Below are 27,541 nucleotides of genomic sequence, written 5' to 3'. Positions count from 1 at the left end.
GATCTGAACACTGCGAAACTGATTTGATGTGGAGATATTTAAAACCTAATGTCTCATTTTGCAGAGGACCGCATGTAAGTCGTCCAAGGACCCTTTGGGGTCTAGAAAACCACACTTTGAACAACACACATGTAGAGCACAATCTCCTCCTCCTTTGAAATATTGAAACTCCTTACAGGTTGGTCATATGACCCCATCAACACACATAATGTGAGGATGAGAGTGTGTGTGTGCTAGGAGAGAGAAATAGAGAGAGAGAGAGAGAGAGAGAGAGAGAGAGAGAGAGAGAGAATCCCATCTTTGCATTTCCAGATAAAGATCAATCTTATAGGCTACTTGAACCATCAAACCAGCATCAAGAGAAAGCTCTTCAGCAGGGCGAAGATGAAGAGACAAGACAGTGGAAAAAAAACAGAGGGGGCTAAATAAAGAAGTCTGCCTTCAACTTTATGAAGACATATTTTATGCACCAGATATTCTTGTCTCTCTGTAGTCCTCTGGAGCCCACCACCGGCTAAATGAGGGGGCAATAAATGAAATGAGTGCCAGCAGCAGCGGAAGCCCTGGGGGCCTAAAACTCCAGCCACAAGCTGCCTCAATCCCTTTCGGCATTGACCAGATCCTCGGTGGCACAGACACAGAGGTTTCCCGAAATAACAGCAGCATCAGGTGCCGCTCTGCGCCGGGAGTCTGCTCAGATGGAAACACTTACCATGTGGCGTCAAGACCAACACATACTGAGTCAAAGTTGCACGGGGCGGACGTGGCGCTGTCCCCGGTAGGACCGCTGTGCGTCCCGGCGCACAGGCCGCTGGCTGCAGCTGTCACCCCGGCTGGACTGAGCAGCATCCTCCCCTGGATGGAGGGCAGCCAGCGATTTGCAAAGGACAGATTGGCAGGTACAGCCTTTTATTAACGAAATTAGACTGGTGTGATACATTTTTATAGGAGAGATCAGAGTCAGTGGGGTACACTGGGATGAGCAAAATATGCACAGTGTTATGATCAGTTTATTGGAAAAATAAAGTAGTCTGCAGACGTTTCAGTCGACTTAAAACGAGAGAAATTCAGCAGTTAGAAAAAAGAGAATATAAGTCTAACTAGCCTCTATTTCTGTAAGATTGCGTAATGAGTTATATTCTAAATTTGTTTTTTACTATGAAATATGACATATGATACATGTTGTCATACCGGAGCTGACTGAAATTAACTCGATTTAGTGTGTTTTGCTGACAACATGTAGACCTAATTTCAGATGAGAAACTCATTTAAAATAGTTTTGATTTCAGACTTTCCAAATGTAGCCTATACTGCTGGACCGCTAAATAAATAAATAATAAGTAAAAACAACTGAAACGTTTTAGACAAATTTCAGTCCAAAATCATCTGAAAATTACAGTGGATGTTATTCTTGTGTAACTGACTTAGATTTGTAAAATTAAACGATAATATTTCACTTACATTGAAAACTGTTGTGCATATGAGAGGACTCAATACTGCAGTTACAGGTGATTTGTGTGTAATCTGTGCACAATTTGTTGTTGCTGCTGCAAAACAGATGTGGACAGTGAAACATCAAAATCAATCATAAGAGGGCATTTTACCAAAGTTTTTATAGGGTTAGAATTTGTTCTGCTTATAGAATGGGCACAACAAAAACAATTATCACAAATCAAAGTTGCTTGTGGAAATATTTTTGGGAATATGATGCCAATTATTCATTTATTCAGTTATATACTGTGATCTGTTTTCATGTAGGGTGAGCTGTACCTGGTTCATATATTTGGATGATGTACGTATTGTACTGTTGTTCACAAAAACATCTTAAATTCATATGGAACACAATAATGTTTTTTTAATGACTTTGTTGAAAATCTTGTGCTTTCAGCAGGTCATTATTACATGATAATAATGCTAATACTAATACTACTATGCTACTACTACTAATAATAAAATAATAAACTAATAATAATCCGTTTCTCTCAACTCTCTCTCTCTCAACTCTCTCTCTCTCTCTCTCTCTCTCTCTCTCTCTCTCTCTCTCTCTCTCTCTCTCTCTCTCTCTCTCTCTCTCTCTCAACAGCTTTGACACCCTTCACTGTGGCTCGGCGGGTTGGTCATCCCTATCAGAACCGCACGCCGCCGAAGAGGAAGAAGCCTCGCACTTCCTTTTCCAGGATACAAATCTGTGAACTAGAGAAGCGTTTCTTTAGCCAGAAGTATCTGGCCAGTGCTGAGAGGGCAGCACTCGCCAAGACGCTGAAGATGACCGATGCCCAGGTGAAAACCTGGTTTCAGAACCGCAGGACCAAGTGGAGGTACGGACATGAGTGGGACACAGGAAGTAGAGGGAATAGAGAGAGTTCACCTCCAGTGCAGTGATTACTGTGTATGTGATATACAACATAAAAATAAATAAGTAAATAAAATAAAATAAACACCCACATCTGGTTACTGATGTATCATGAAGCCAAAATAAAGCAAAGGACTGAATGAATGGACAATTTAGTTCTTTCTAAAATGAATTACCACATTGGAGGAGTTCTATATCTATATTGTTATATATTTTTTGTCCTGTAATGATTTAATAATATAGACAGTACAATAAGATCAATCTGATCGTCAGAGTCAGTGGTTGAGGTTCAGCTGCGAGATTGTGAATTTGAATCCAGTGGTTCTTGTGATTCCTTCATAGCAGTAAGACTGTGGCCTGCAGCCACCACCATTCAGAGTTTGCATGTTTTCTGCAGGTTTGCAGTAGATCCATGCAAAGGAGTGAGCAGAGAATTACTGTATATTGCAGGCTGTCATCTTGACAAAAACAGTTCAGTTCTATTGCAATTCCTTATTTTCACTACCTGCTTTGTTTGAGCAAATTTGATGAAATCAGTGGCAAAAGATATTCTTTGATATGAAGACCCCAAACATCACTAAAATACATCAGTTTTACAAGCTATGCATATGATAACTCATACAACAGAGGTGATACTTCCTTGTAGACCTTGTGGTACAAGGTCAAGTACCTTTGTAGACAAGGGTTGTGAGGTAAAATCCCAGGTGGCTCAACAAAAATACCACAGTGTTGTTACCACCACGAGCACTGAAGGCAGGGTCAACGAGGGCACTGAAAAAGCATTCAGGTCTCTAGTGTGTGTTACTGTGATGTGGGAGGTTCAGTAGCTCTTAAAACCTCTCCACACTTGAATTTCTTAGACCTGGGCTCACCTGGCCATGAAGTAAAACCAGGGTTGAAGATAGCTTCAGTTCACATTTGTACTTTCATTTGTGCTTTACAGTATGCTCCGCCTTAAGGATTCCCATCTGAAAATAAAAGCCCAGGGTTAATGTTCTCATAATGTTTCTCGCATCATTTTGACTGGACAGCAAATGTCCCATTGCTTTTGTTTTAATCTTGATTCACACTGGAGTAAGCTTGGGAATATATCACACATGGAAAGTTATAAGAGTGAAACAACTGTAAGCAGAATGTGAAAGGGGCTTTAGTGCATTTGAACATTTTAAGTAATTTTACATTTTGGCCAGTGATGTCTTACCATCCATCCTTATCATCAAATACTTCATGAATATGGTACTCATAAAGCCAGCAGCTGTAGGCCTGTTAAATCTTGTTGCAATGACTTCTAGTTTTTGAGTTGTAAATAATTTTTATATTTCATCTTTTTCTCTGTATGTTGGGGTGACAAATAGAGACTGAACACCAAACGTTTGAGATTTCACATCCAAAAGAATGCTATTTCTTTGTGGTGCTAGTATGTTGTGTAACGTCCATTGTCAGTTAACTTGTGGCTATTCATTATTGACATTAATGTCCTCCTCCTTTCTCCCATCCGTTCCTTGGATGTTGCAAGGCGTCAGACAGCAGAGGAGAGAGAGGCTGAGCGCCAGCAGGCCAACAGGTTGATGGTACAGCTACAGCGCAATGCCCTGCAGAAAACCCTGAGCGACTGTATTCCTGCCGACCCACTGTACTTCCACAGCTCCTCCCTCTGTGCTCTGCAGCCATGAAGATCAGAGGAGAAGAGGGGCGAGCTGGCTAGTGCTGGAGCTCTTGTGTGATACGGCTGGCACTATGGACAACTCATAACAAATGGGGAAATCCTCTATACATTGTAGGTTGATGAAAGAGGACCTGGCTTTTGTTTTTTTGCTAGACTCTTAGAAGAGACACTCAGGGAGACAGCATGTGGTGTTGTAGCACTTGTAATGCTTGTTTTAGAGCCAGGCCCAATATTATCAACTGGAATATTGACTACAGTAATTTAGAACTCATAACCATGTAACAGAAAGCCCAAAACACCAATATGATCTGCAAACACAACAGCATTGCCTTCTAAATTTCACTCAGCAGTGCAATAACTAATGATCAGTTGCAGACAAAACCAAAATAAATGCACAGATCAGTGGAGAAATGTACAGGCCCATAGGTGTACGAATATGGAGGACTATGTTTTGATACTTTATCATGTTTTACTTTGTCTGTTTAGTCAAGAGACTTGGCAAATATGCTTCCTAGCTGTCAAAAACAAACAAAAAGAAAAAAACCCTCTTTCTACTCAATTGTCTCAGACCGGACAAAATGTACAACATTTATCCACACATAATATATGAAAAAAGTAATGAATGGATGCCCAAATTCATTTATTTTTATTTTATAAAGCACTGTTACTGAATTGCTGGATTTATGTGGAGCTATTCCTAGTATATTGGCATGTTTATCTAACAGTTATGGGGAGGATGGCTTGATGAACCTGCAATGTCATTAACAATCGGAATCTTAAATACAATAAATCAGATATTAGTACAGTACACTGGATCTAATATTTGTGGATGGACGGAATGATTGACATTTTATGCCGGGAGGACTGATTGCAGAGTAATAATCAGTTCAAAAGCAATTACCCTGGGTCCTTTCAGTCATTTTGAAATACAGAATCAAGCTTTGAATCTGTGAGTGACTGTTCTGTCACTCTGGGACAGTTGTCCATGTTAACACTCATCAGACCAGTAATATAAATGACACATAATTTTTTTAAACTGAGTGCTTCTGCATTTTATGTCAAAGCATAAAGCAAAGGTTATGTACTTAGATGAACAAATTCTGACAGCAGGGCTATTTTAGTTGCTTGGCTACTGTGGCGACTGTGCTGTCAGTGTTACGGTCAACCTTAGGGTCTTTGAATAGACAAGCAGACTTTTCATACTTTATCCGTAGTTTTCCATATTAAGAAACTTCACAAAATATGTGCAAAAAGTCACCAGTTTTAATAAGTTTGTAGGAGTACATAGGCTGTTGTTAATCACTAATCCAGCATGCTTATGTGTATTAACAGCAAATATTAGTACACAGGGTGTATAGTATGAACTTGCCATTTCAACAGCCATCTAAGCTGCTGTGCTGTAACTGGTCCTGTGTTACGTCCTCATGTAAGGGGCAAAAGGAATTTCCTCAAAGTACTATATCATCATCATTAATGCTCGCAATAATTTCATATAGGTCTTCCTAAAGATCACAGTGCATCTATGAGTAACTGAATAAATGCCAGCAACTTGTTCAGCTTTCCTTGATTGCATTGTCACTGCTGACTCCGGTCTTTCCTTTCATCATTACTGCCATCTTTCACTATGCAGGCAAAAGTCTTCTTTCTTTCTTCTTTCTGAGGAATAGCAATATTTACCATTTCTCATTTTCATGCTTTATGATGTGCTGCTTCTGGTGGTTAAACCCAAGTTTTTACTAGCTTCACAACAGCATTTCAAACCTTGACATTGACAATGCCTTTTTCTAAATGGTCAAATTCATAAGCAAAACCTTATTTCCCCACAGCCTTCTGATATTTACCATTTCACATCTTAGAAAAGAATGAAGTGAATGAGTAGTTACATATCAAATGTTTTACACATCTGACTTCAGGGCACCATGATTCAAAGGAATACCACATCAGACAGTCAGAATTTTACATCCTAGAAGAACCTTTATTGTAATATTAAGTGGACAGTTGCACATATATATCTTAAAAAAAAAAAAAAAAGTTGCATTTAACATCGTTTCAATTAGCAGTTTCAAACTAATAAGTAATAAAATGATCAGAACTGATCCAAAGTATTCAGTCTGTCAAGCAACCCAACATATTTAAATGGACAGCTTCTTGAGAACATGGAATGGCCTTCTCTAACAACAGGCCTCATGCATGAACATCTTGATCAATCTAAACTGTTGCACACAGACAAGAACTGTTAAACTTGGAAATATGTTTTCGTAACATTACTGCTGAATCCATCACACCTGCAAGGTCATGTCTAAAAATGGCTCCTTTACTTAAGATGAAAAGTACAGGTTGTTGCTTTATACTGATTGAAGCTTTTGGACGGCAAAATGCATGCAAAACAGGAAAATACTGAATTTACTGATACACTGGATTTGGTACAAACAGTGGTGGACAGTGTAGTGCTACAGGCAGAAGCAATAACTATTTTTCTCCAAAATGTATCTTCATTTCGGGAGTCTGGTGTAGTTTCATTAAGATTCAAAAAGCATGTGTGTTCAGAATAGTAAAAGCATATCATTGTTTGTGTGTCCACAAATGGTGCCAACATTTTGTGCCTGCAAACAACTGGTTCAATGAGAACATTGACAAGCAACCTACTTTGTAATCACATGGCAGAGCTACTGTCTAATTGTCAAATTGGTGTGGCAGCAAAGTAAAGCAAGGGTACACATGGTTATGTTGGGTTATAGTGGGTGATGTCACTCAAAAATGCAACAATTGCCCAGTTTTTCCAGACTGACAAATGTGACCATGGTCAGCATCTGCTTTTCAACTGGCTGTTGAAAACAGACATACAAATAACAGTTTTTTTTTTTTTTAACTGTTTGGGGTATGAATGCATGCTTACTTAGGATCTTCTAATGATACAATCTGTACATGCACATGGTTCCTGCATGAGGCCAAATCAACTTTTAATCAAAATATAAGAACAAGGGAAGATAACCTCCATATTTTCTCAGGTGCCATCAACAATCTAGGAAAGATTTTCTTTACACATTTACAAAAATGTAAATTTGCAGGTTGGTTCTCCCAGGTCTGTCCATATCCATCAAACATGTAATATTATCCACGCCATACATCCACCCTGAGAGTGTGATGGTGGTGCAGACAGGGTAAAGCCACCGTGCGCTGTCCTCATACACACATCACTTCCTCTCCAGTCTCTTGATACAGCAGGACAGTTGGAGCACAACTACACGCTTTGATGAATTTATGGAAAAGTGTTAGGCACCAAGTTAGACTCCAGAAGGTTTACAAGGAGGGATGGGGGTAAACAGGGAACTTTAAAAAAAGAATACTGAGGCTGTTATTTAGCATCTTTCACCGTCTGTCTCCACTTCCACAGCTCCATAATAACCTAAAGAGAAAAAGGAAGGAAGGAAAACAAGCCAAGAATTAATATTGTGTCCCAAGCAAACTGAAGTAAACCCTTTGGGCCAGTCAGTAACTAATTTATCTAATTATGACATAATCATTCATATCCTCTAGAAATTATGAGGTCTTTCTTTCTGCTCCTCTACACAGAGGGAATGTAGCATTTTAACACCATTAATCCTTGAAGAAACATAATTTAAAAAATATTATACTTCAAAACCAAGATGCAACATTTGTCTAATGACAGATTATTTTTGTGTTTTCTGATCAAAATCTTGAGGTGGGCACCAGGTCACTAGTTCACAAGGCTAGGGTTAGGGTTAGGACTTAAAACCTACTTTTTGACAAGAGGTCCAAACAGACATTAACATGTCTAGCGCAAATTTATACTAGCAAGACAGTAACTTGTCCGCTGCACTCTGGCACGTAGGGGGTTAAAAGGTCAGCAGTGTAAGATGGGACAAGGCCAAACTGTGCTTTAATGGTGATCAATAAAACCTTAAAATCAATTCTAAACCAAAAGGGTAACCAGTGAAGGGATGCTAAACTTGGAGTAATGCGTTCTCCTCTACCTGTACAAGTTAAAAGTCTGGCAGCTGCCCTTTGAACTAATTGTAAGCATGAAAGGTAAAAATATAAATATAAACAAATATAAACAGTACCTTGGGGTCTGAGACTTTGTAGCCGTGTTTTGCAAAGTTCTCAAACTTGGGCTGGACTTTAGGCAATGTTATGCCCTGTAACAATGGGAAAAAGTGAGATGAATATAAAACATCCAGTGTTCTTTAATCATAACAAAACATTTTGTTTTTCAACAGGAGGAAGGAAAACACAGCATGACATGAACCTTTTTCATCGACTCCATCATCTTGGCTTTAATCTCAGGAATGGTTAAAGGTGCCTTGGGAGTTGGTGGGGTTTTGGGTGACTTCTCACCCTTCTTGTTGGGGGTTTTGGCCTGTAAGGAGCAGAAAATGTGTGGGTGCAAGAATGACAGCAGAGATATTCTTGTGCATTGTGCCTCTGCACCTGAATATGGACAAGCTCAAATGTAAAAAGACTGCAAGGACTTATAATCAGTGATAATACTAGGCACTGCTAAAGGTTTGTTTACCATTGTTCTTACCTGCTTTGCACCTGGTGTGCCAGGTTTCGAGCTCTTGCCATTTTGAGCGGGTGTTTGTGCCTCGGGCGGCGTCACCTTCGCCTGTAAGAGAGAGCAGCTGTTGGTGAGGAGGCATGGCGAGATCAACAGGTAAAGACCTTCTCATTCAAATTCAGCTGAACTGCCATATTCTATAAACAACAAGAACAAGACTTGCCTTAACAGGCGATTCCTCTGCCTCACTCTCTTCCTCATCATCGTCATCATCCTCCTCTTCATCATCCCTAGAAAAACAACAAACAGACAAAAAACAAACAAACAACAAATTAGATTAAGAACCAGAATTTTAAAAAATGAATCGGGTTCAACCATTGTCTAAACAGTTAAGTTCTATACTCACTCATCATCATCATCATCATCCTCATCATCATCTTCCATGTCCATCTTCATTTTTTTCTGTGAGGGAGAAAAGAAGAGTATGGTAATTTAGCTGCCAACTAAGTTACAAAGCATTAACTCGTTATTTTTAATTTACAACTAAGAAACTGCCAAGTATGTGTGTGCAGCAAACCTGGGACTTGACAGCAGGAGAGGAAGCAGGTCTTTTCTTTGAAGTCTTGAGTGTTTCTTCCTCTTCTTCTTCATCTTCATCATCTTCTTCATCAAAAGACTGATCAGCTTCCATCACTGGCAGAAAAAAAAGTTAAGTCAATGACAATTAACACCCAATTGCCTGTACCAGCAAAATGTACTTTTGCCCTCAGTAATACTTCCCAAAAATATGTTAGTGTATTTCATGCTTTAAATGGAGCGTATTTATGGAATTTCTCCATACTACTCTAACATTTCAGTCATGTCTCAAAATGGAGTTTTAGCACTTCTCCATTAATGAAACCATTCCATCACATTATTAAATTCAATTCTACTCCTATGCAAATGGAACTCACTCTGATTGGATCATGCAATTTACAACAAAATTAAGTAGAATAAATTAGTAGCCTCTGATGATTTTATGTCTGATCTGACGACTCTTCTTCATAGACCTGAAAATGAATCTGCATGTTTCTTAATCTGGATTTATATCTAAAGTCAATTTTGATCACCGTAACCGCCTGCAATAACTGACCTGACATTTAACACACAGGTTCTAAACTAACCATGACAACCATGATAAGGTAATGGCATGGCTTTCTGTCCACTGCAGAGGCACCTCCACATACTTATAGTTCTAGTAACGATCAATACTCACTGACAAGGTGCTGTCCACTGATGTGAATCGGTCCAGAGCCGGCCTTTAGGCGGAACACAGCTGGAGGAGTGATGTTGAAACCACCAAGACACACCTGCATCAAACAATCAAATCACCAAATAATGGTGTGAATAAAGTGGAGGGAGTGCTCTTTGCAAATTAGGACTCTGGAGTTTAAGTTTAACTGGTACAGCAGCATGTGGCATGATTACAACATCAGTAAATCACTGTCAACTCAACTGTGGCACAATGGTTTAATTTACTCTTAACAAATAAGACTGCAGTTGACATTTCATGGCGTCTGCCTCAAATCGGTGGTATTGTTGCCGTCAGTTGTAGTGTTTCTCAGACCACATTAACCACAAACACCGCCGCATCCTGTGAAAAAAAGTTGCTGTTGCATCTATGGTGATGGCCTCATTTGATAAAGGTCTCAAAATTTATGTTTTGTTCATTCCTGTTAAAATGCTACTTAAACTAGCTCTAAAAAATAAATGGTGTCTGTATGAACTCAGTGAAGAAACAGTTAGAGCTTCTTTGAACAGCCTTTGAGGGTTCCACAAGATTGACAAGACTGAATCAATGACTTTAGCCATTTTCAAGCATGTGTAGACTAATGAGAAAAAACACAACTGAACACTTTGTGAGACATTTATGTTAGTTTTTATGTATCTGTCCATTAACACGTTAAAAGAGGTTATGTTTACTCACACTCGGCAGGGTAGAGGGCTTAAGTGAAACCAGTACAGCTTTAACTTTCTGACCCTCGAGGTCCTGTCCTTCCACCTCGACCGTGTGAAGTTCATCTTTGGTACTGGGGTCCACACAAGCCTGAAGAGGGCAAAAATGATCAGATACATTTATATGATAACTGCCAATAATTCTAGTTTAAACTAGTGCTGACCAATAAATTGTCTCGTCATTGCAATATGAACATACATATTAAACACCATGCAAAAGACTGCCTGTCACTGACTGCAAGTCATATCACCACTGCAATACTGAACAATGCCATAGCACAATCTCCTCATATTGTGCAGGCTTTGTTTAAACACAACTTAAGTTCTGCACTTTCACAAAATTATGACATTCTAGCTCTAAAAACCCTATGAGTTTTGTAACTGAAACTGTAATACAGACAACTACACAAAGTCAAAATTAGCTTCAAGAAACCTTTCACAGACATTAAAATAAAGTGTTTTCAAAGACCACCTGAGCACCTTGGCTCTCAGGGCACTTACCATCCTTAGATCCAGCTGATGTTCAAAGTCATCATCTTCAGGATTGAATACAACATCTTTTCCAGATTCCAGTACGCACCCTGTGGGCAAAAATAAATAAATCAAATATTAATTCAGTGATTGAAGCAAAATGAAGCAAAATGCAGCAGTTCCACGGATTTAATAGCCACCTTGGTTAGTCATACTGATTAGGCTCAACGAATTAAAATAATCGTGATACAGAAACTGACTTCGCTCACTGCCGTGTGTCCCTCCAGAGATAAGCAGTACTTGTGGGGTAAAGTGTTATATCTCAAATGCACACAAGAGGGGGCCATACAAACTACTGCTGGGAACATTTCCACATGGCACAAGCAGAGGAAATCCCCTCAGTGGAGACAGGTGAAAGAGCAGAGACACAGTTCTGTGTGGGAGCATTTCACTGAAATGAAACGAGTTAAACTGGCAACGTCTTGAAGTGGTCCACACGTGTTATCACTACCGTGAGTTATATGACATAAGTGTTGCAACAATGGCACATGCAAATACTGACTGACTGATTTCAAGTCTAACAAATAGTATAAATTTGTGTCGCCTTTTGAAAAAGTGTTTAAAACAGCCCTGTAATTCCAGCCACTGCTAAGAGAGGACAGATCCCCTGCCATCAACTGTATGTAAAATTGAATTATTTTTAACACAACTTTCTACAACTTGGGGTATTATATTACAGCTATATTCCTGTGTGGGGAATTGTCTTTTTCAGAAAAGAAGTCATGTTTGCTGACGGTCCATGTGCGGAATAAACTTCTCAAAATTCAACGGTAGATGGATCTGCAACTACATGTACAATCTCTTGAGTAAAAACAATAACTCACCTTGCAGCGAATAAACAGCAAGAATTGTATCAGACATCAGGCACATTTGAATATAATTGTACCACCAAATCAAGTAAGAACAAGTTCACGTTGCTTCCCTACATTCTGACTCCCACCTCATCTTAAAATGTGGAGCTGCAGTCAACATGTAGCCCAAAGAAGGAATGGCCAAAAACTTATACCTGGATGTACATGATGATTATAGTACAATGCCTCAATACATTACTTAAGAAATATATTCATGTCTACATGATCAAACAAGCAAAAGGGAGGCATGGCAAGGAAAAGTATGAACTACCACAGGAAAGTGGATGTATTTTGAATATTTCCACTTGAGAGCATGAAGATAAAAACTAAGAAGGGTTAATAATGATAAAATGGTAACGTGCTACGATTTCGTGAAATTCCTAAATGCGAAAGTAGGCCAATCCAAGGTAACGGGGACGCAGTGGGGTCATCTAAGGTCCCCATGTGGATGAACCCACGTTGAGATGAAGGTTTCCCCAGCCACTCGCCGAGCTAAAAGTGTCACTTCACAAATTTGCTTCATGTTAGGAAGAAAAATAAGATGCAAGCTGGAACGAGACTGGAAGATCCCGCTTGGCGCAAATATCTAACATTTTCCTGAAAACTGCAGACTATGGGCGCCGCCATGATGATAGGCAAACACGTGTTTTAGCAAATCAAGGCTGAAGTGGACCCACGCCGTCAACCGGCAACTGTGCGCTTTCAATGCGGAAAATATCACTAAATTTCAATCACGCAGCTTTTTTAACAGTTTGTTCTGGCGGCGTTTCTAGAAATATAAAGTGTAAATTTCCACTCCACGGCCACGACGAGCTGGTGGAGTAGCAGCTAACGTGATAACTCAATGAGACGAGGGGCAGGCAATGTTAAGAAGTAGCCTGAAAGTGACAAGAAACGCAGGAATTATCTTACCATAAAGGAAGTTCTGCGGTGCCATTTGTTCTTCGTCTAAGCCGTTCATTTTTTTGGACTAAAGTGGAGGCACACTGTCTCCTGTTCAGCAATTACTACCAACTACCTACTACTAACCACGACTAACGTGACTACTTGCCCCCTCGCTTCTTCTGTGCTTTTGGTGGGTGGCAAATCACAGCAAAGACTCACACCGCCACCTGCTGTCCTACACTGTGTACGACACCTCAATCATTTAAATCTGATGCTGAGCTGTGGTGCTGACTATAAATCTGGTTTCATGTTAACAAATTTATTTACCCACGACTTAGTCCCTCCAGATGGCTTGTAAAGATGGATATGTATTGCAATAATAAATCCTTTAAGTCTGATATTGATTCTTAAAATCTTGTTTTCTATGACCAAGTTTATTGGCTTGTGTACTATGAGACTATGTCTTATTAAGATGGATATTCTTGTGTAGGAAAGTGCATCCCCAGGACAAAATACTGTATGTGGCCCACCTGAAAGTGGCAGTGTGCATGCTCCAGCCTAAAAATTTAACAAGTTTACCAATGCAGAGATAGATATTGTGTGTAAGATCTGACAGCCAGATGTCACTATTTACTCTCATAAAACAACAAAGAATCTTTCTAAATTTTGAACCACTGCAAAAGCAATCAAAATGTTGCATACACCGGCAAATTTCTAAGAGAGGGCAACCTGAGTGCTGAAGTTGCTATATCTGCATAAATTAAATAACACAGAAGAAATAAGTTATTCTAAAGGTCTGGAGAACAAAACAGAAATTAAATTGTGGTGTTCTTACCTCTTACCATACAGTGGTCTATTTAAAAAAGGGATTACCAGCCAGAAACAATGTCTATGCAAAACATTTCTCCACACTGGACAAAAAACCTTTATTCAAGTTAGATATTGAGAAGTACATTCTTAGGTGTTTGAACTGAATACAATCTCTACACTGATGTATGTCAAAATAACTGTTTATATACTTTGTGCTCAAAATAATTCAAATACTTATGGCATGCTAATCTGCTGCAGATATCCTCATCACTGGACAATATTATGTGCTTATCTCTGGCATGGCACAATAGCACAATCCAGCGGTTGCCATGGCAACTCCACACCTCATCCTATAGACATAACTGATGTGCACTGTATAGCGTAGGCACACACCCATGTGCCCTTTGTGCAGCTGGGTGAATGAGACTGATTAAATGAAAAGAAGAGCATGTCAGATAACCCTTATGCAGTGCAGCGTGAATAATGTTTTGTGTGAAATCATGTGAAAACATGTTTCCCAATGACCCAGTGAAATCATGCAGTAGGCAGCCAGATTTTGGACTTCACGGCTCAACTCCACATCAATTGTTTTTCAGCGCAGAAGTGAAAGGGTGATGCAAATTGTCCTTAAAGAGATTAAACTCCTTATTTGTACTTATACCTAAAATGCAACTTGAAAACTATAGGTGATATGTAACAAGAAAAGAAAAGAAAAAATATTATCCATAGCTGCATTTGGCTGCAATTTTTCAAACACTCTGTATTTTGTTGTATGTATTCTGAGAATAGTGTATTTCTATTTTTGACTGGAATCTTTATGGTATTGACCTTTCAGAGGGAGTCAGATCTTTTTGTCAGAAATAAGTTTATTGTGGAGGAGAGTAAAAGCCTGCATTCTTGGCACATAGCTCATATAGCTTTTATTGGTAGCAGTCCAACTTGGATCTCTGTCTGCAGGCTAAAAGCTGGTGTGTGTGGTAATGCATGCAGTGTTTGCCTGATGCTTGGACAGATTTTGTATAGGCTTGGGCATTTTTGTCAGTCACTTGCACCTGCATGATATGGAAGAAAAAAAAACAGGGCATTCCTCAGTCACATGTGTATGCAAACACACACACACACAAAAAGGCTATGGCTGAAACAACTCTGTGTAAGAATTCACATAATAATTATTATGGCTTAGAATCATTTAATTGGAATTTGTGAGATTTAACAATTCTGTTCCAAAACACGACATCAGGAAACCAAGACCCTGTGATGTCACATTGATGTACCGCACAGCACAGAGTTGTTCCTCTGACAGCGAATCAAAGATTGAATGGGATTGTCGTGTCTGAGCTGTGGCGGAGGATTTTAATTTGACCTCTGGCTTTAATCTCAGAAGAGATTAAGCTCAAAATTCTGTCTTTATTCTCAGAACTCAAATAGGACATTCACATATGGCCGTAAACCATTTCACCCAGAAATGCAGCCAGGTGAGTTTTGTTTTATGACCATGATCTTTGTTCTAAATGACTAATATGTTGTGATTGACAGGGTGATTCTTGATACTGCAGGAGTCAGCCGTTCCACTTTATTCTGCCTGTATCAGTACATCAGAGTGACATGGCAGATCTGGTTTGGATAGAAGAGGCAGTACCAAATGTTCACTGGTGCAGATGCAGATGGAGCTGTCCTTGATGGCATCAGCAGAGCACATTCCAAAGCTGACATTCACTGGTATTCCCATTTAAAACTGTTTTATTATCTGATACTCTTAGTGGTGCAAATGTCCGCTGCACACAAACAGAAATGTTTTGATTCCTTACATGTTTTTCCCGGTTTCCAGCGTGAAATGTTTCACTCAGTTATTATTATCTGACTGTCATTAGATTATGATATGAATAGGAGCAAGACCCACATGTCATTAAGACCAACAATACAGTTTATTGTCCGCGGTCTGTTGTCCTCTCTTTATGTAGCAGCTATGCATGTCCAAGGCAAGTTTCTCATTGTGGACAATAAAGTTTATGTTGAATCTCGATCTCGAAAAAAAAAAAAAAAAAAAAAATCTCGAAAAAAAAGGTGTTGCTTATATCATAAACAAGCCTATTCCTGACGAATTCATATGACAGCATCTTTGTTTCACTGGCACTTCAACTTGAAAACTGAAAATTAATTGCACACTTTCCACAATGCATTTTTAGTTTTAGACAGCACATCTATTTGACCACAATAAGCAAAGCATAAGGTGAAAATGTAATAGAATCAAAATCTATTTTTTTTTTTCTCTTTTCATTTCAATAAAACCTTGGTACAGACTGACCCACAGACAGAAAATAGACGTACAGATGCATACACACACATACACACACACACACACACACACGCAAATACACAACCTCATTATATGTAATACCCATGACATGTACTCTTTTTGCATTTCTTCAGCATTATAACTAGCATCAAACATACTAGACAAGCAAGCGACAGCAAGGCCAAAACAAAAGTACAGGCTTGTTGCATCAGTGAAAACAAAACATGACACTCCAGCATATGTCATATCTGTTCACCACTGGATGCATGAGATAAATATTGAGGCTCTTATGGCCCAAGTCCTCTGACAAATCTGGCAAACTTTTGGAGATAATTCAAAACCTCTGGCTAAAGCATGCATTTTATTTTGGCACAAAAGAGCATCTTTTGGCAGAAAAAAGAAACGGTTCTGCTGGTTGAACTGTAGCTCTTCGCTGGGCGGGAGGAGCCTTCTGAAGGAGTATGTCTGTCTTTACCAGGCCCATCTCCAAGACAGGACTGACAACACTGTTCTTAGATCAAAGCCTGATATGAGTCCTGGTGTGTTGTGGGGAAGAAAAAAACTCCACAAGAAGGCTACAAGCATAATCCCAGTTCAAAAGAGTGATCAGTCATTCTCCCAGTCCCTTCATTCATGTTGTTAATGGGGATTCTGGCTGCATCCAGACCAGTGCTGGACAAAATGGGAGGAGGAGGAGGAGAGATTGGATGTATTGCACATATGCATCCACACACACGCACACACGCCAAGCTCTCTCATTTTCCACTTCTTCCTCTGTCTCCGTCATCTTCTCTTGCCCTACATCACATTCTCAAAGAGCTGCATGGATCTCATCATCATTTCATCCTGCAGAGAAGATAAGAAAAATAATTACGGAAGAGCGATACAGTGAGGGAACAGTTGTGCAAGCGATCTCCATTTTAGTTTCTCCATCAAGTCATTTAGTCCCCTATTCAGTGTTAAAACCTTGTTTGTTCTCCAAACAAGTGGAAAAATTTAGTATAATGCAAGTTATTTCCAATGCTAATCAATTACAAAAAAAAAAAAAAAAAAAAATCCTGAATCTACATTGGAAACAAGTGTGCTTATTTCATCCCACTGGCCAAGTTTTTCACTTCTTGATTTAAACACTGATTATGGGACTAAATGTCTGGTTAAAATGGGGATTTTTTTCAGTGTATTGTAAGCCCAGCCGTATGTACAAGGTGCATAAAAATGGCAGCTTTAGATATGACCTTCCTTTGTCCTTATTCTACAGAGCCAACATGCACCTAGTTTCTAAACTTCTTTAAGCAGATGTTGACCTCTGGATGCTTTGTGAATACATCTCATAAATACTTACATTGGCAAACACTTATGAACACCTAAATATCTGCTTGTATTTACCTTATGAACACCTAAATATCTGCTTGTATTGAATTACTAAATTCGTATTTAGTAATTTAGATTTTAATCAGTGACTGATCCTATTAATGACACCCTGAAAAAGCCAGGTGTAAGTAAATTCATAAATATTAGTGATCTATTCCCCTCCACTACTCCCCACTGCTGCTGTCTATTTAATGTGTTAAAACTGCTGGCAATGTTATCCTTGCTCTTCATGGCAGACAATGAAATCCTCAGGGGGCAGGACAAGATTGTGTAAAAGAAGCTGGCCATCAAGGTGTGTGTGTGTGTGTGTGTGTGTGTGTGTGTGTGTGTGTGTGTGTGTGCGCGCGCCGTCATGCAATAATTTTTTCAGCAATAACGATGCAGAAAACTACGTACCTCCTGGCACGCTACAATAAACTCCTCTAAAGTCACAACCCCATCTTTGTTTTTGTCCATTTTCTGTGGAAAAACAAATCATCACAACACATAATTTACATTAATGAATTTCAGGATGTATTTCATCACATTGGCATTGTGGAAATGTGATTATAGCAACTTAAACAACACAGTGTGACAGTAAACTGAACAAAACATGGTCCTCGTCATTTGTGAGAGCTTTTCTGCAGTAACAGTTTGGCAGCAAGACTAAACACCACTCTCTTGCTATATTTACTGAGAATAGTTCATTTGCATAATTGCAAAACTGCAATTGCCCATGGGGAAAATGGATACAGCAATAGCACAAAGCTTGTTACTCTGTAAAAGCAGAAACATTCGCTGGAGAAGTTACTGGGGTGTGATAAGAGGCAACAAGGTTGTTTTACCCCCTACTGTTTGAACATTATGAGGAATCTGGAGGGAAAGCGTCATTTAAGCATCTTTTAATGTTGGGTTGTTGGCTTTAATGTTATGTGATGTTATGCTATGCTAAGCTTATTTTATCTTATACTGTATATTATGTGCAGATGAATTAACCTGGAAAAATGCATCCACGTGTTGCTGCGGGACATCTCCCTTAATTGCAGGGTAGGTGTACTTGCCCATCATGTCATAGATGGCCCTCACAATCTCTGTCATCTCCTGAAAAAGCAGAAGGATTCACACTGTGGTTAGAGGCACATGTTAGAAACAGTAACATAAACCTTACTGTCCCCATGGGGAAAACTGTCTGGGCCTGGATGACAGCCTATTTACAAAAAGCAGACATAGTATCATTATCTAATCAAACATGAGACAAACATGCATATGCCTACAGTAATAGAGCTGTATCAATGGGTTTTTCAGGCCAGTATCAATATTGATATTTATAAGTACAAAACGTCTGATAACTACTTGTTTAGCAATATTTTTTACACATAAAAACACACTCAAAGCAAGATATCCTCAAATTTCGCAATCAAATATTTGCCAATACGATATCTACTGGAGGCTTAATGTTTTACAGTTTATGTTTTACAGCCACGCCACAATCTGATCAGCTGTGATATACTGCTTTGACAACTCATGTTGTACGAAGTATTGTAAAAAATGCAGTCTGCTGGACAAGCTATTCAATAACCAGCCCAGTATCAAAAGTACGCGGTTGTGTTAAGGAGCAGTAACATGATGTAGTCTAAAGGGGGCGAGTGGGTCAAACACACAGGCTTTTCAATGAGCGACCACAGTCTGGTCCGCCGCTCTTGATTAAAGGTTTTTGTTCAGGTTGCAGAGCTGAGGTTGTGCAAACACATATTCTGCTTTTGATACTCTTCTAAATGACTAAATGACAAATCCAAGAACATACTAAGGTGTCAAACATGATTTATAGGTTCTAAAAACAGAGATGTTATGTCTTAGGACAGTGGTTCTCAAAAGAATCCTCCATGCAGAGGTCCAACCAAGCTCCATCAGTGTCTGAAACAGCAACCTGATAGTAAGATTCCCTATGTCCTAAGACACTGGTTCTCAAATGGGGGCACACGTACCCCTAGGGGTACACTGGAGTACTGCAGGGGATACGTGAGTTTTTTTTTTTTTTTTTTTTTTTTTTTTTCAACATGTTAATTTACAAAATGTCAGTCATGCATAGTAAAACAAAACAAAACAAACAAAAAAAACCATAAAGAATAGCCAATGCTATAAGTTTTAAAAAAAAATGTATATATTTTTTTTTTATAAAGCACATTTTAAAGTTGGTATTCCCTCCAGGTTTCCCGAAGGTGTCATATGTGTGTGTTTGTGGTTTAAATCTGCTGCCAAGGTCATGGAGCGAGGACATTTGTTTCTCCACATATTTTTTTGCACTGGCCAGAGGGTACTTGGCTCAAAAAATATTTCTAAAGGGGTACATTATTGAAAAAAAGGTTGAAAACCACTGCCGCTGTTCAGAATCTTACTTGAAGAAATTATGTTCACAGTAAGGGGCTCAATGCCATCGGGTAGCAGCTGAGGAATATGAGATGGACTGGACAGTGTTTTCTGCATTTGTGTGATCAGATATCGATTGGAGGGACTGGTGTTCTTTAATACCCATGACCTTCATGGCAGTCTGCACCAGACAGCCAATTCCTATTCATGTCGCACAAAGTGTGGTAAATTGAGAGTGCATACTGACCTCTCTGTTTATGTATCCGTCTCTGTTAATGTCATAAAGGTGAAAAGTCCACTCCAGTTTTTCCCTCAGTGTTCCCCGCAGGAGCGTAGACAGTCCCATTACAAAGTCCTGCCAGCAACACATGGAAACAGAACAAGAGGACAGCAAGCACAAAAATATTTAAGGAAAGTTATCAGACCTGAAGAAGAGAAAAGAGTAGAAACTGAATATTCATTGACATGCAACTGAATTAAAAGGGAGAATGTTTGGTTTTACCTCAAACTTAATGGATCCGTTGTTTGTGGTGTCAAATGCATTGAATAGATAATGCGCATACATGCTTGCATCTGCAATAAAAGAGGAATAACAACAAGTAAATATACAAGGTCTTATGATTTTAAAAAGCTTGTTTAACACCAGCAAAAGAGATACGGTGATGTTTCCTTTTTTACCTCCGTGAGGGAAGAACTGTGCGTAGATGTGTTTAAATGTCTCCTCATTCACCACTCCGCTTGGACACTCCTGTGGAAATCAGCACACTGCTAACTACACAGTTTTTCTCATTAACACAAATTAATTTGACCAAAATACAAACATGTGATAAGACAACCTATGAGTGTTTTAAAGCAGTTTTGTCTTCAGAGAATTTGAGTATTCTGTGTCCTGTGGGTGCATGATCATATTGGTGCATATGAAGGAAGAATTTGCATGCTTAATTCAGATAAAAGAAGAAAAAAAAAAAAAAAACATTTCATAACCAAAGCCAGCAATATATTTTTTTCAGGACAATCTATAATTAAATTTGCTTTCATATTAATAATATGTTGCAACATGTCACAGTTTTTAAAATCTCATTTTGGAATGAAGTCCCACAGTCTTTCCATTAGTGCCGGATAGAGGTTAAATGTATTTGTGGCACAGGGAGAGACAGAGAGAGAGAAAATAAATAACAATGTATTCAACAAAATAAACCCGTTTTATGGTTCTGACAGGCGAGGAAACATGCATTTATTGCTTCACTGTTTCTGTTCCTGGCTGCCATTATGTAGGACAGAACGCATAACAAAAATTGCTTGGGGCTGATTTAAGTGAAAACCTTGAGACTGATCTGACAAAAAATGTGGAATAACCATGTAAGTTATCAGTGAGTCGGGCTGATACTGAGAGACATGTAGACTCAACCAACAAATTGCATGCTTGTTACATTTTTTCTTTTTTCAGTTGAGTCTGAAGGGTCTTCACTTAAATAGACCTTCAGCAGCTTTATGTAGTTGAACCTTTAGTTAACAATAAGGAAGATAAAGTACTGAGTATACCAAAGCAAAGATAACGAGAGAGAGAGAGAGACTTACATTCTTGAAACCACGGTAGAGGATCTGTAGCTCCTGTTTGGAGAAATTTGTCTGGGCCTCTAATTGCTCCAGACCCTCCGGCCTGTGAGACACCATGGTCATCTCCAGCTCGTCATCTGTCCTATCTACAGGGACAGGGAAAAAACAGACGGAGAGAAAGATTGTTATGTCAGTACAGTGTGTTATCTGAAAACTCCTACGGCCCTTGTTTCAGAAATAGTCTCAAAAAGATGATAACAGGACAAGAAAAATGTTTCAGAAGTGTATCACAAAGGAGGCTGAGAGTGGAAGAAGATGGATACGGGAGGAACAAGTTGACAAATTGGATTTCCCCTAAGGAGCTGAGGGACTTTATTGATGGCAACATTAGGGGGAGATAAGGGGGGAGGAAAGGTGAGATTGTGTTTGAGGGATCACAAAGGCAGTAGAGAGAGGGGAACAGATGGATTTGAACAGAACAGGATGACAAATTGGATTTTCCCCCAGGAACTGAGGGACTCTTCTGATGGCGACACTGTGCTTGGTATTTTGTGCTGTAGAAATAAATGGTGGGTAATGATGCCGTGGCAAGTGTGTATCACTAAGACTGTCTGCAGGTATAAGGGAATACAATGCTCCAGAAACCACTCTGTGGACACAACACACACACTTACACACACACATGCTCAAGTGCACAAACACACATCTAAGTTTACTGGCAGCCTCAGGTCCTTTGAAGAAGAGTTGAGGAGGCACAATTCACTTTATACAAATTTTTAACATGTAAAATTATATGTGTACGTCTATAAGAGCTCATTAACATAAACAGAGGCTAAGTGGTTGCTTAGTCATTTGGTCTATGAGATACTAATCATCTTTTTCTGTTTTCGTTTTTCTCAAAGACAAACTGATATCACATGAGGCATCCTTGAAAAAATCAATTCAGTGACAATGTGCAAATACACAAGTTCGAAACTCCATAAAACCCCAACTGCACAGTGAAAGCTGATTAGCAATATCATGATGACTTGGCAATGAGCCCCAGATAGATTAAAGTGAAACAGAGACAACCAATGCCAAACAGACACAGTCCTAGTAGGGTGCCACTGGGGCTGTGTCAGCATCATTTTCACTCAGAAATAGAAATAGATCAAAACACCGGGGATACTGCTGCTTTTCAATAACGGTGACTCATTCTACAAAAGGTATCAGGAGAAATCCTCAACACCGCAGTGCTCTCTTGTATTTCTTTTTTTTTTTTTCATCTTCTACAGACACCCTAAGTCTGAGTCATTTCCCCTTTATCAAAGATCCTGTTGGCCATTCATTTTTTTTTTTTTTTTTTTTTTTTTTTTTGCAGTTCCCAGAACCATGCATGTGATGATAAGTCAGTGATCCTAAAATACTTGGCTGCATTTATTTCTGTCTGCAGTAATTGCCTCTAGCTCAAAAATCTAGTTAATCATACTCATGTGGATCCTCACTTTAATTTATTACATTTCACTTTCAATCCACATTAAAAAAAAAAAAGTCCCTAGAATATCGCTAGAACATGAGTATAGTCAATATTCTTATCCAGAGAGGTTAATATCTGTTAACCACGATCAAACGAGAGACAACAAGGTGTGAATCTGAAAGCAGTCTTTCACATGGTAGATATGAGCCATAGATTAAGCAAATTATCATAAAAATGTATAATTCCGAAAAAGGTATTTTGCCCTTTTTAGTGACCTGTTTCCTTTTCGCCTGATTTTATCTTGTATGTTGAGGTTTTTGCTGATTCTAGTTACATCTGGAATATTGATGATCAATGAAGTCAGGCCATGCAAATGTACAGTTATCATCTGAAACCTATTGTTCTTTGGGTGCCATGTGCTTCCTTTCAATCTCCCCTCCATCTTCCCCTGAGCTCCAGCTGCGATCTCACCGGGTGCCGTTGTCATGGAGACGTCCTGGAGACAGTCATGATATGCATGAGCATTCGTGGATCGACCGGATTGAATAAAAAGGTGTCAAGCACAATTTGTACATTTTTTCCCCCTGTGGTTCACCCGCTCAGTATAAAATATTTATTCCTAAAGACTTTTAATCATCGCGTAATCATAAATGTAGAGGCAGAAAATGAAAGTGAGGGAAGAGAGGAGGCAGAGGTGCTGATTAGAGGAGAGGAAGTGGGAGAGGGAGCTGTGGGGAAGCAGGAAGAGAGAAAGAAGGAGGTGGCAGAGTGAAAAAAAAATGTTGTGGGAGTAAGAGGAGAACAGCACCACATGGTAGATGCGTCACAATGTGGCACAAGTGGCAAAACTGGATATTTTAGATATTAACGGGGAAAATAGGCCATTTATCTGGGAGGCAGGATGAGGAATGGGGACACTCATTGAAATTTAGGGTATGCCCATAGAAACTGCTTGAACACATGCATAGCTCTTGATGCAAAATCTTCAAAGAATAGGTTTGGTGTTTTTCAAAGTAGACCAGTGTTTAAGGTTAGGAAAAAGGTCATGGTTAAGGTTAGGAAACATTAGCTAATGTTCATTAATATCAGCTAGCTAGTGTAAGCTTGCTAAAATGAATACTACTATTGAATCGAACTTCATAATCAAGTGATGTGGACCCGACCTCAACCACATTGGCTAAAGTTTACATGTTCACATGAAACTTTCTTTTTTTTTTATGGTTCAGAAACATACAAATTGCAGTGTATTTGCAGTTTGCAGAAACGGAAAATGCCAATGTTTTTTTTTTTTGTTTTGTTTTGTTTTGGGTTTTTTTCTGGGCATTTATGATTAGGTGTTACATTGACCAGTATGCATCCACACCCTTCTGCAGTGTGAATGTACAGTTGGCTAATGTTGCATTCACCTCAACTTATAATTGTCCTGCTCTCCTCTCTTTACCTTCTAAATTTCCAACCTGCAACAACTTTGCAATCACCATGCAAGCTCAGGATAAATGAAAGGTCACAAGACAAAGAAACTCAAAGGAAGATTTTTTTTTTTTTGGAAATTTAGAGGGTAGCAATTCTGAGGTCTGAGTTCAAATGAATGCATCATGAGCTGACCTTATAAAACCTGTTAAGAACGACTGTTTCCAACCATTTTTCATACGTTTTTTGAGGGTGAACATGAGTGCATTGGTAGACTATGTTAAAGGCTAGAAACTGAAGCTGCAGCAGAGAGATAAATGATTCACCACAAAGCTAGCAGCAAGGTTGTGCTATGTAAATGATGGGCATCAACATTTTAATGTAGCCAACATTTTAATGTTAGGGCTACACTTTCCACACACCAACGACATGGGCTTAAGATCAGCTTAATGGCAAAATTACCAGATTACCAGATCTGAATTATGAGATTTACTTGTGTGGGATTCTCTCATGGAGATGTTTCAGGCACCATACCTACATTACCAAAGCTGACTGTCAAGTCCCATGGCAACAATGTCATGAAATACATCTGGCAGTAATGCTAAGCTGTATCAATGTCTGCTATGAGTCTGGTCCAGCTGAATCAACCATTTATGGACCATCATTCAAAAAAGGCATCTTGGGATGGACATGTAAATGATGCAACAGCTGCTTGGCAGATAAACACTCATCAGCATCTATTGGGAGAGAAGTGTTGTGTGATGAAGTGGTGGTGATAATTACAAGGCTGTGTCAGGTGGTGATTTCACAGCTGACAAGCCACCATTCATACTGCCACACTGCAAATGAAAATGGCTTGTATGCGATGAAAGAAGACATGGTTTTAATATGGAGGTAGCTTCAAGCCAAAGATGGAGAAGGAGGTTCTGACAACGGCAGATCGGTGTTGTCTATGTAGAGACATGGCGAGCTTCGATCAGCCGCAGGAGCAGGTGCAGAGGGGGTGGATCCAGTAAATGTAATGGTGTGCAATCATGGCATGAGAGACAGCCATATCAGATCCTGTGAAGAGGCAATTTTTGAGACACCTCTCAACATAAATGATCTACTCATCCATAAATTATAAAATGCTATTCAAAACCACAGCCAGTTTTAATTATTAAAGGAGAAAAACACATAGATCAATCCATGTGATTAATGGCCCGTACACAAGGGACTTTCAGTGACTCTTCACTCATCCGCTTTCAGTGGTTAACTGCTACACTGAATATTCAGTATCTGCCCTTGTAGCATCGTCATCACCAGTGCAAAATTGTATTTTACAGCACTTACATAATACTAAGCAAAAGTGTTTCAACTCATGACCATTTGCATCTATATATCATGTGAGATACAGATCTTTGTAAACATTAAATATCAGTTAACTGGCACAAGAACTAGATTTCACTACAAAATTATATATTTCTGCTGAGTGAAATACATCTTCAAAATGTTAAGTTTTCATGAACTAAGAAAAAAGCTTTGTTTTTAAGCTTGACCATCACACTTTTTTTTATTAACCCACATAGTTTTGAGAGATTTTTAATAGATTGGAGTTATTTTATTTTCTTAACTCCATTTAATGAAATTTAGAAGATGAACGATGTACTGCTCCAATATAAGCTAAAACATGAAAATCAACAAAATAGGAGTTTTTTTAATCTGACATCAACAACATTTTCCAGCTTTGTAAAAGCAAACACAAAACATGACTCTCATCTGGTGGGGTGCTACAACTAATATCGGACAGTGAGTCACTGCTTTGTTTCCTGGTGTGTCGACTTTGCTCCTTCATCAAGGAGCTACAACTTTATCATTCATCCAACAGGCACAGCTGAGCATTGTTCTCATTCTCCTCTTATGCCCCACAACCCAGTCTCCATGACAACGGGCTTCTCAAGCATAAGGCCAGGGAGAGGTATGATATGTGAGCTGCGTGTTAATGCACATGCTCCTGCACAAACACACATCCAATACGCTTTCTCTTTCGTTCACTCATTCTTATCCGTGCACACTCACACTCACATACACAAACACACGCGCGCACACACACACACACACACACACACACGCACAAACACAGGAATTAATGTGGAGTCACAGGCACTGAATTTGATCCCGTCTTGCACAAGGGCATCCAGATTTATGGCATCCTGTACCCCCTCAGTCATGATCGTGGCACATGCGTTCTGCCTCGCACCTCACCTCCTCGCCTGATGCCACACACTTCTTTGCATGAAATCTTTATTTTTATCCAACAACCAGTTTACACAGTCACTTTCACTCATTGTTGCTTATTCCCTATATTTCCTATATTTGTTTCTCGTCAAACAGTTCCGCAACAATGCTATGGGCTCTTCACATACATAGGAAACTGGTATGTCAGGGTATTTATTTGAATGCATTACTTTGCCTTTTCTTGTCTCTGACTGTGCAACTTCCTGCTTAAATAATTTATTGTTATTCCATGGAAATGTCACTAAAGTGAATATGCTATGGCAAAAACAAGAGATGGAGCTGCTGGAATATATGCAAATGAATAAAACATGAATTTATTTGTGCACTAAACAGACTTAAAGTCCCAAAAATCTCATTACGACAGCAGAAGGAAATAGACAGTCGATACACAATATGCTAGGGCACAAATTTAATAGCATTTAAATACACAGATGTTGCGCATGTGCCCCCATAGAAACAACATAATAAACAATCTGTGCCACTTGCTGAAATGATTATATGAATGTTATAATTATATGAAAGAAAATAATCTCTCTGGCTATTTAATTGATCCCCTTCTCTGTTAGTTTGGTCTATCTGTCCCCCTCTCTTCTGCCTCCTCTCCGTCTCTTTCTGACTGATGTTGACGTACCTCTGGATGGTTTCCTCTGCTTGGTTTGCATGGTCAAAGTGCCCACCACTGCACCCATGTTGTCACCGTGGAAACCAGCCTGTTCAAACAACCCAGAGAGTCGTCCCCTGTTTGTTTCACAGATTTTTTTTTTTTTTTTTTTTTTGTGTGTGTGTGTCAGCCTGTCGTTCTTCTTTTATCTCCCTCTACTGCTCTGTATCTTAAAGGGACATTTGACCCTGTTATCTCTTCCTCGCTGGTGTTGAGATCTGTCACTGATGGAAGACCCTCTTCTCTCAGCCGTTTCTCTGGGTTTTCTGGTCCCCTTCTCCAAACACACACACGCGCGCGCTGCTCCTGCCTTTCCACGCCACTCCCTCCCTTCCTCAGTACTCATCTCTGCCTTTTCCCTCTCTTTCTTTCTCCCTGCCTCTCTGTGCCCCGTTGTTATAAAGTGTCAGTACCTGATGCATTACACACACTCCACAGTAGGAAATGGAAGCAGATGAAAAAAACACTGAGGATTGAAAACTGAGGCACACTGTATGCATTACAATGCATATTTTATACTATTTCACTCAACACCAACACAAAAAAAAAAAAAA

The 27,541-nt window shown here is 39.3% G+C and overlaps 2 protein-coding genes and 1 pseudogene across 3 annotated transcripts in view; 1 reads left to right on the top strand and 2 right to left on the bottom strand.

Moving 5' to 3' along the window:
- The first annotated feature begins 538 nt into the window (after positions 1-538).
- Positions 539-4,077, top strand: LOC115370996 (T-cell leukemia homeobox protein 3-like; annotated as a pseudogene).
- Positions 4,078-5,970: 1,893 nt separating this feature from the next.
- On the bottom strand, positions 5,971-12,988 carry npm1a (nucleophosmin 1a). Its single transcript, XM_030069419.1, has 11 exons — positions 12,831-12,988; positions 11,038-11,117; positions 10,508-10,627; positions 9,797-9,890; positions 9,119-9,234; positions 8,948-9,003; positions 8,765-8,831; positions 8,569-8,649; positions 8,290-8,400; positions 8,105-8,179; positions 5,971-7,425 (listed from the first exon to the last, which is right to left on the bottom strand). The coding sequence occupies exons 1-11, from the start codon at positions 12,877-12,879 to the stop codon at positions 7,375-7,377; spliced, it is 900 nt and encodes a 299-aa protein (XP_029925279.1). The 5' UTR covers positions 12,880-12,988; the 3' UTR covers positions 5,971-7,374.
- Positions 12,989-15,694: 2,706 nt separating this feature from the next.
- The window catches only part of kcnip1b (Kv channel interacting protein 1 b), a 28,003-nt gene continuing 16,156 nt past the window's right edge, over positions 15,695-27,541 (bottom strand). Inside the window, exons 2-8 of one of the 2 annotated variants that reach the window (XM_030068821.1) lie at positions 21,205-21,329; positions 20,305-20,374; positions 20,129-20,199; positions 19,874-19,981; positions 18,256-18,360; positions 17,677-17,739; positions 15,695-16,755 (exon numbers count right to left, since the gene is read on the bottom strand). In XM_030068821.1, the coding sequence (XP_029924681.1) occupies positions 16,708-16,755; positions 17,677-17,739; positions 18,256-18,360; positions 19,874-19,981; positions 20,129-20,199; positions 20,305-20,374; positions 21,205-21,329 (590 nt within the window). In that variant the 3' untranslated portion in view covers positions 15,695-16,707. Of the gene's footprint in view, positions 16,756-17,676; positions 17,740-18,255; positions 18,361-19,873; positions 19,982-20,128; positions 20,375-21,204; positions 21,330-27,541 lie in introns of both variants that reach the window. The other variant, XM_030068820.1, reaches the window with a different exon arrangement.

The sequence above is a fragment of the Myripristis murdjan genome, chromosome 14 (genome assembly GCF_902150065.1).
Source record: "Myripristis murdjan chromosome 14, fMyrMur1.1, whole genome shotgun sequence".
NCBI lineage: Eukaryota > Metazoa > Chordata > Actinopteri > Holocentriformes > Holocentridae > Myripristis > Myripristis murdjan.
The sequence above is the reverse complement of the archived record's forward strand: the minus strand, read 5'-3'. Positions and strand labels throughout refer to the sequence as shown.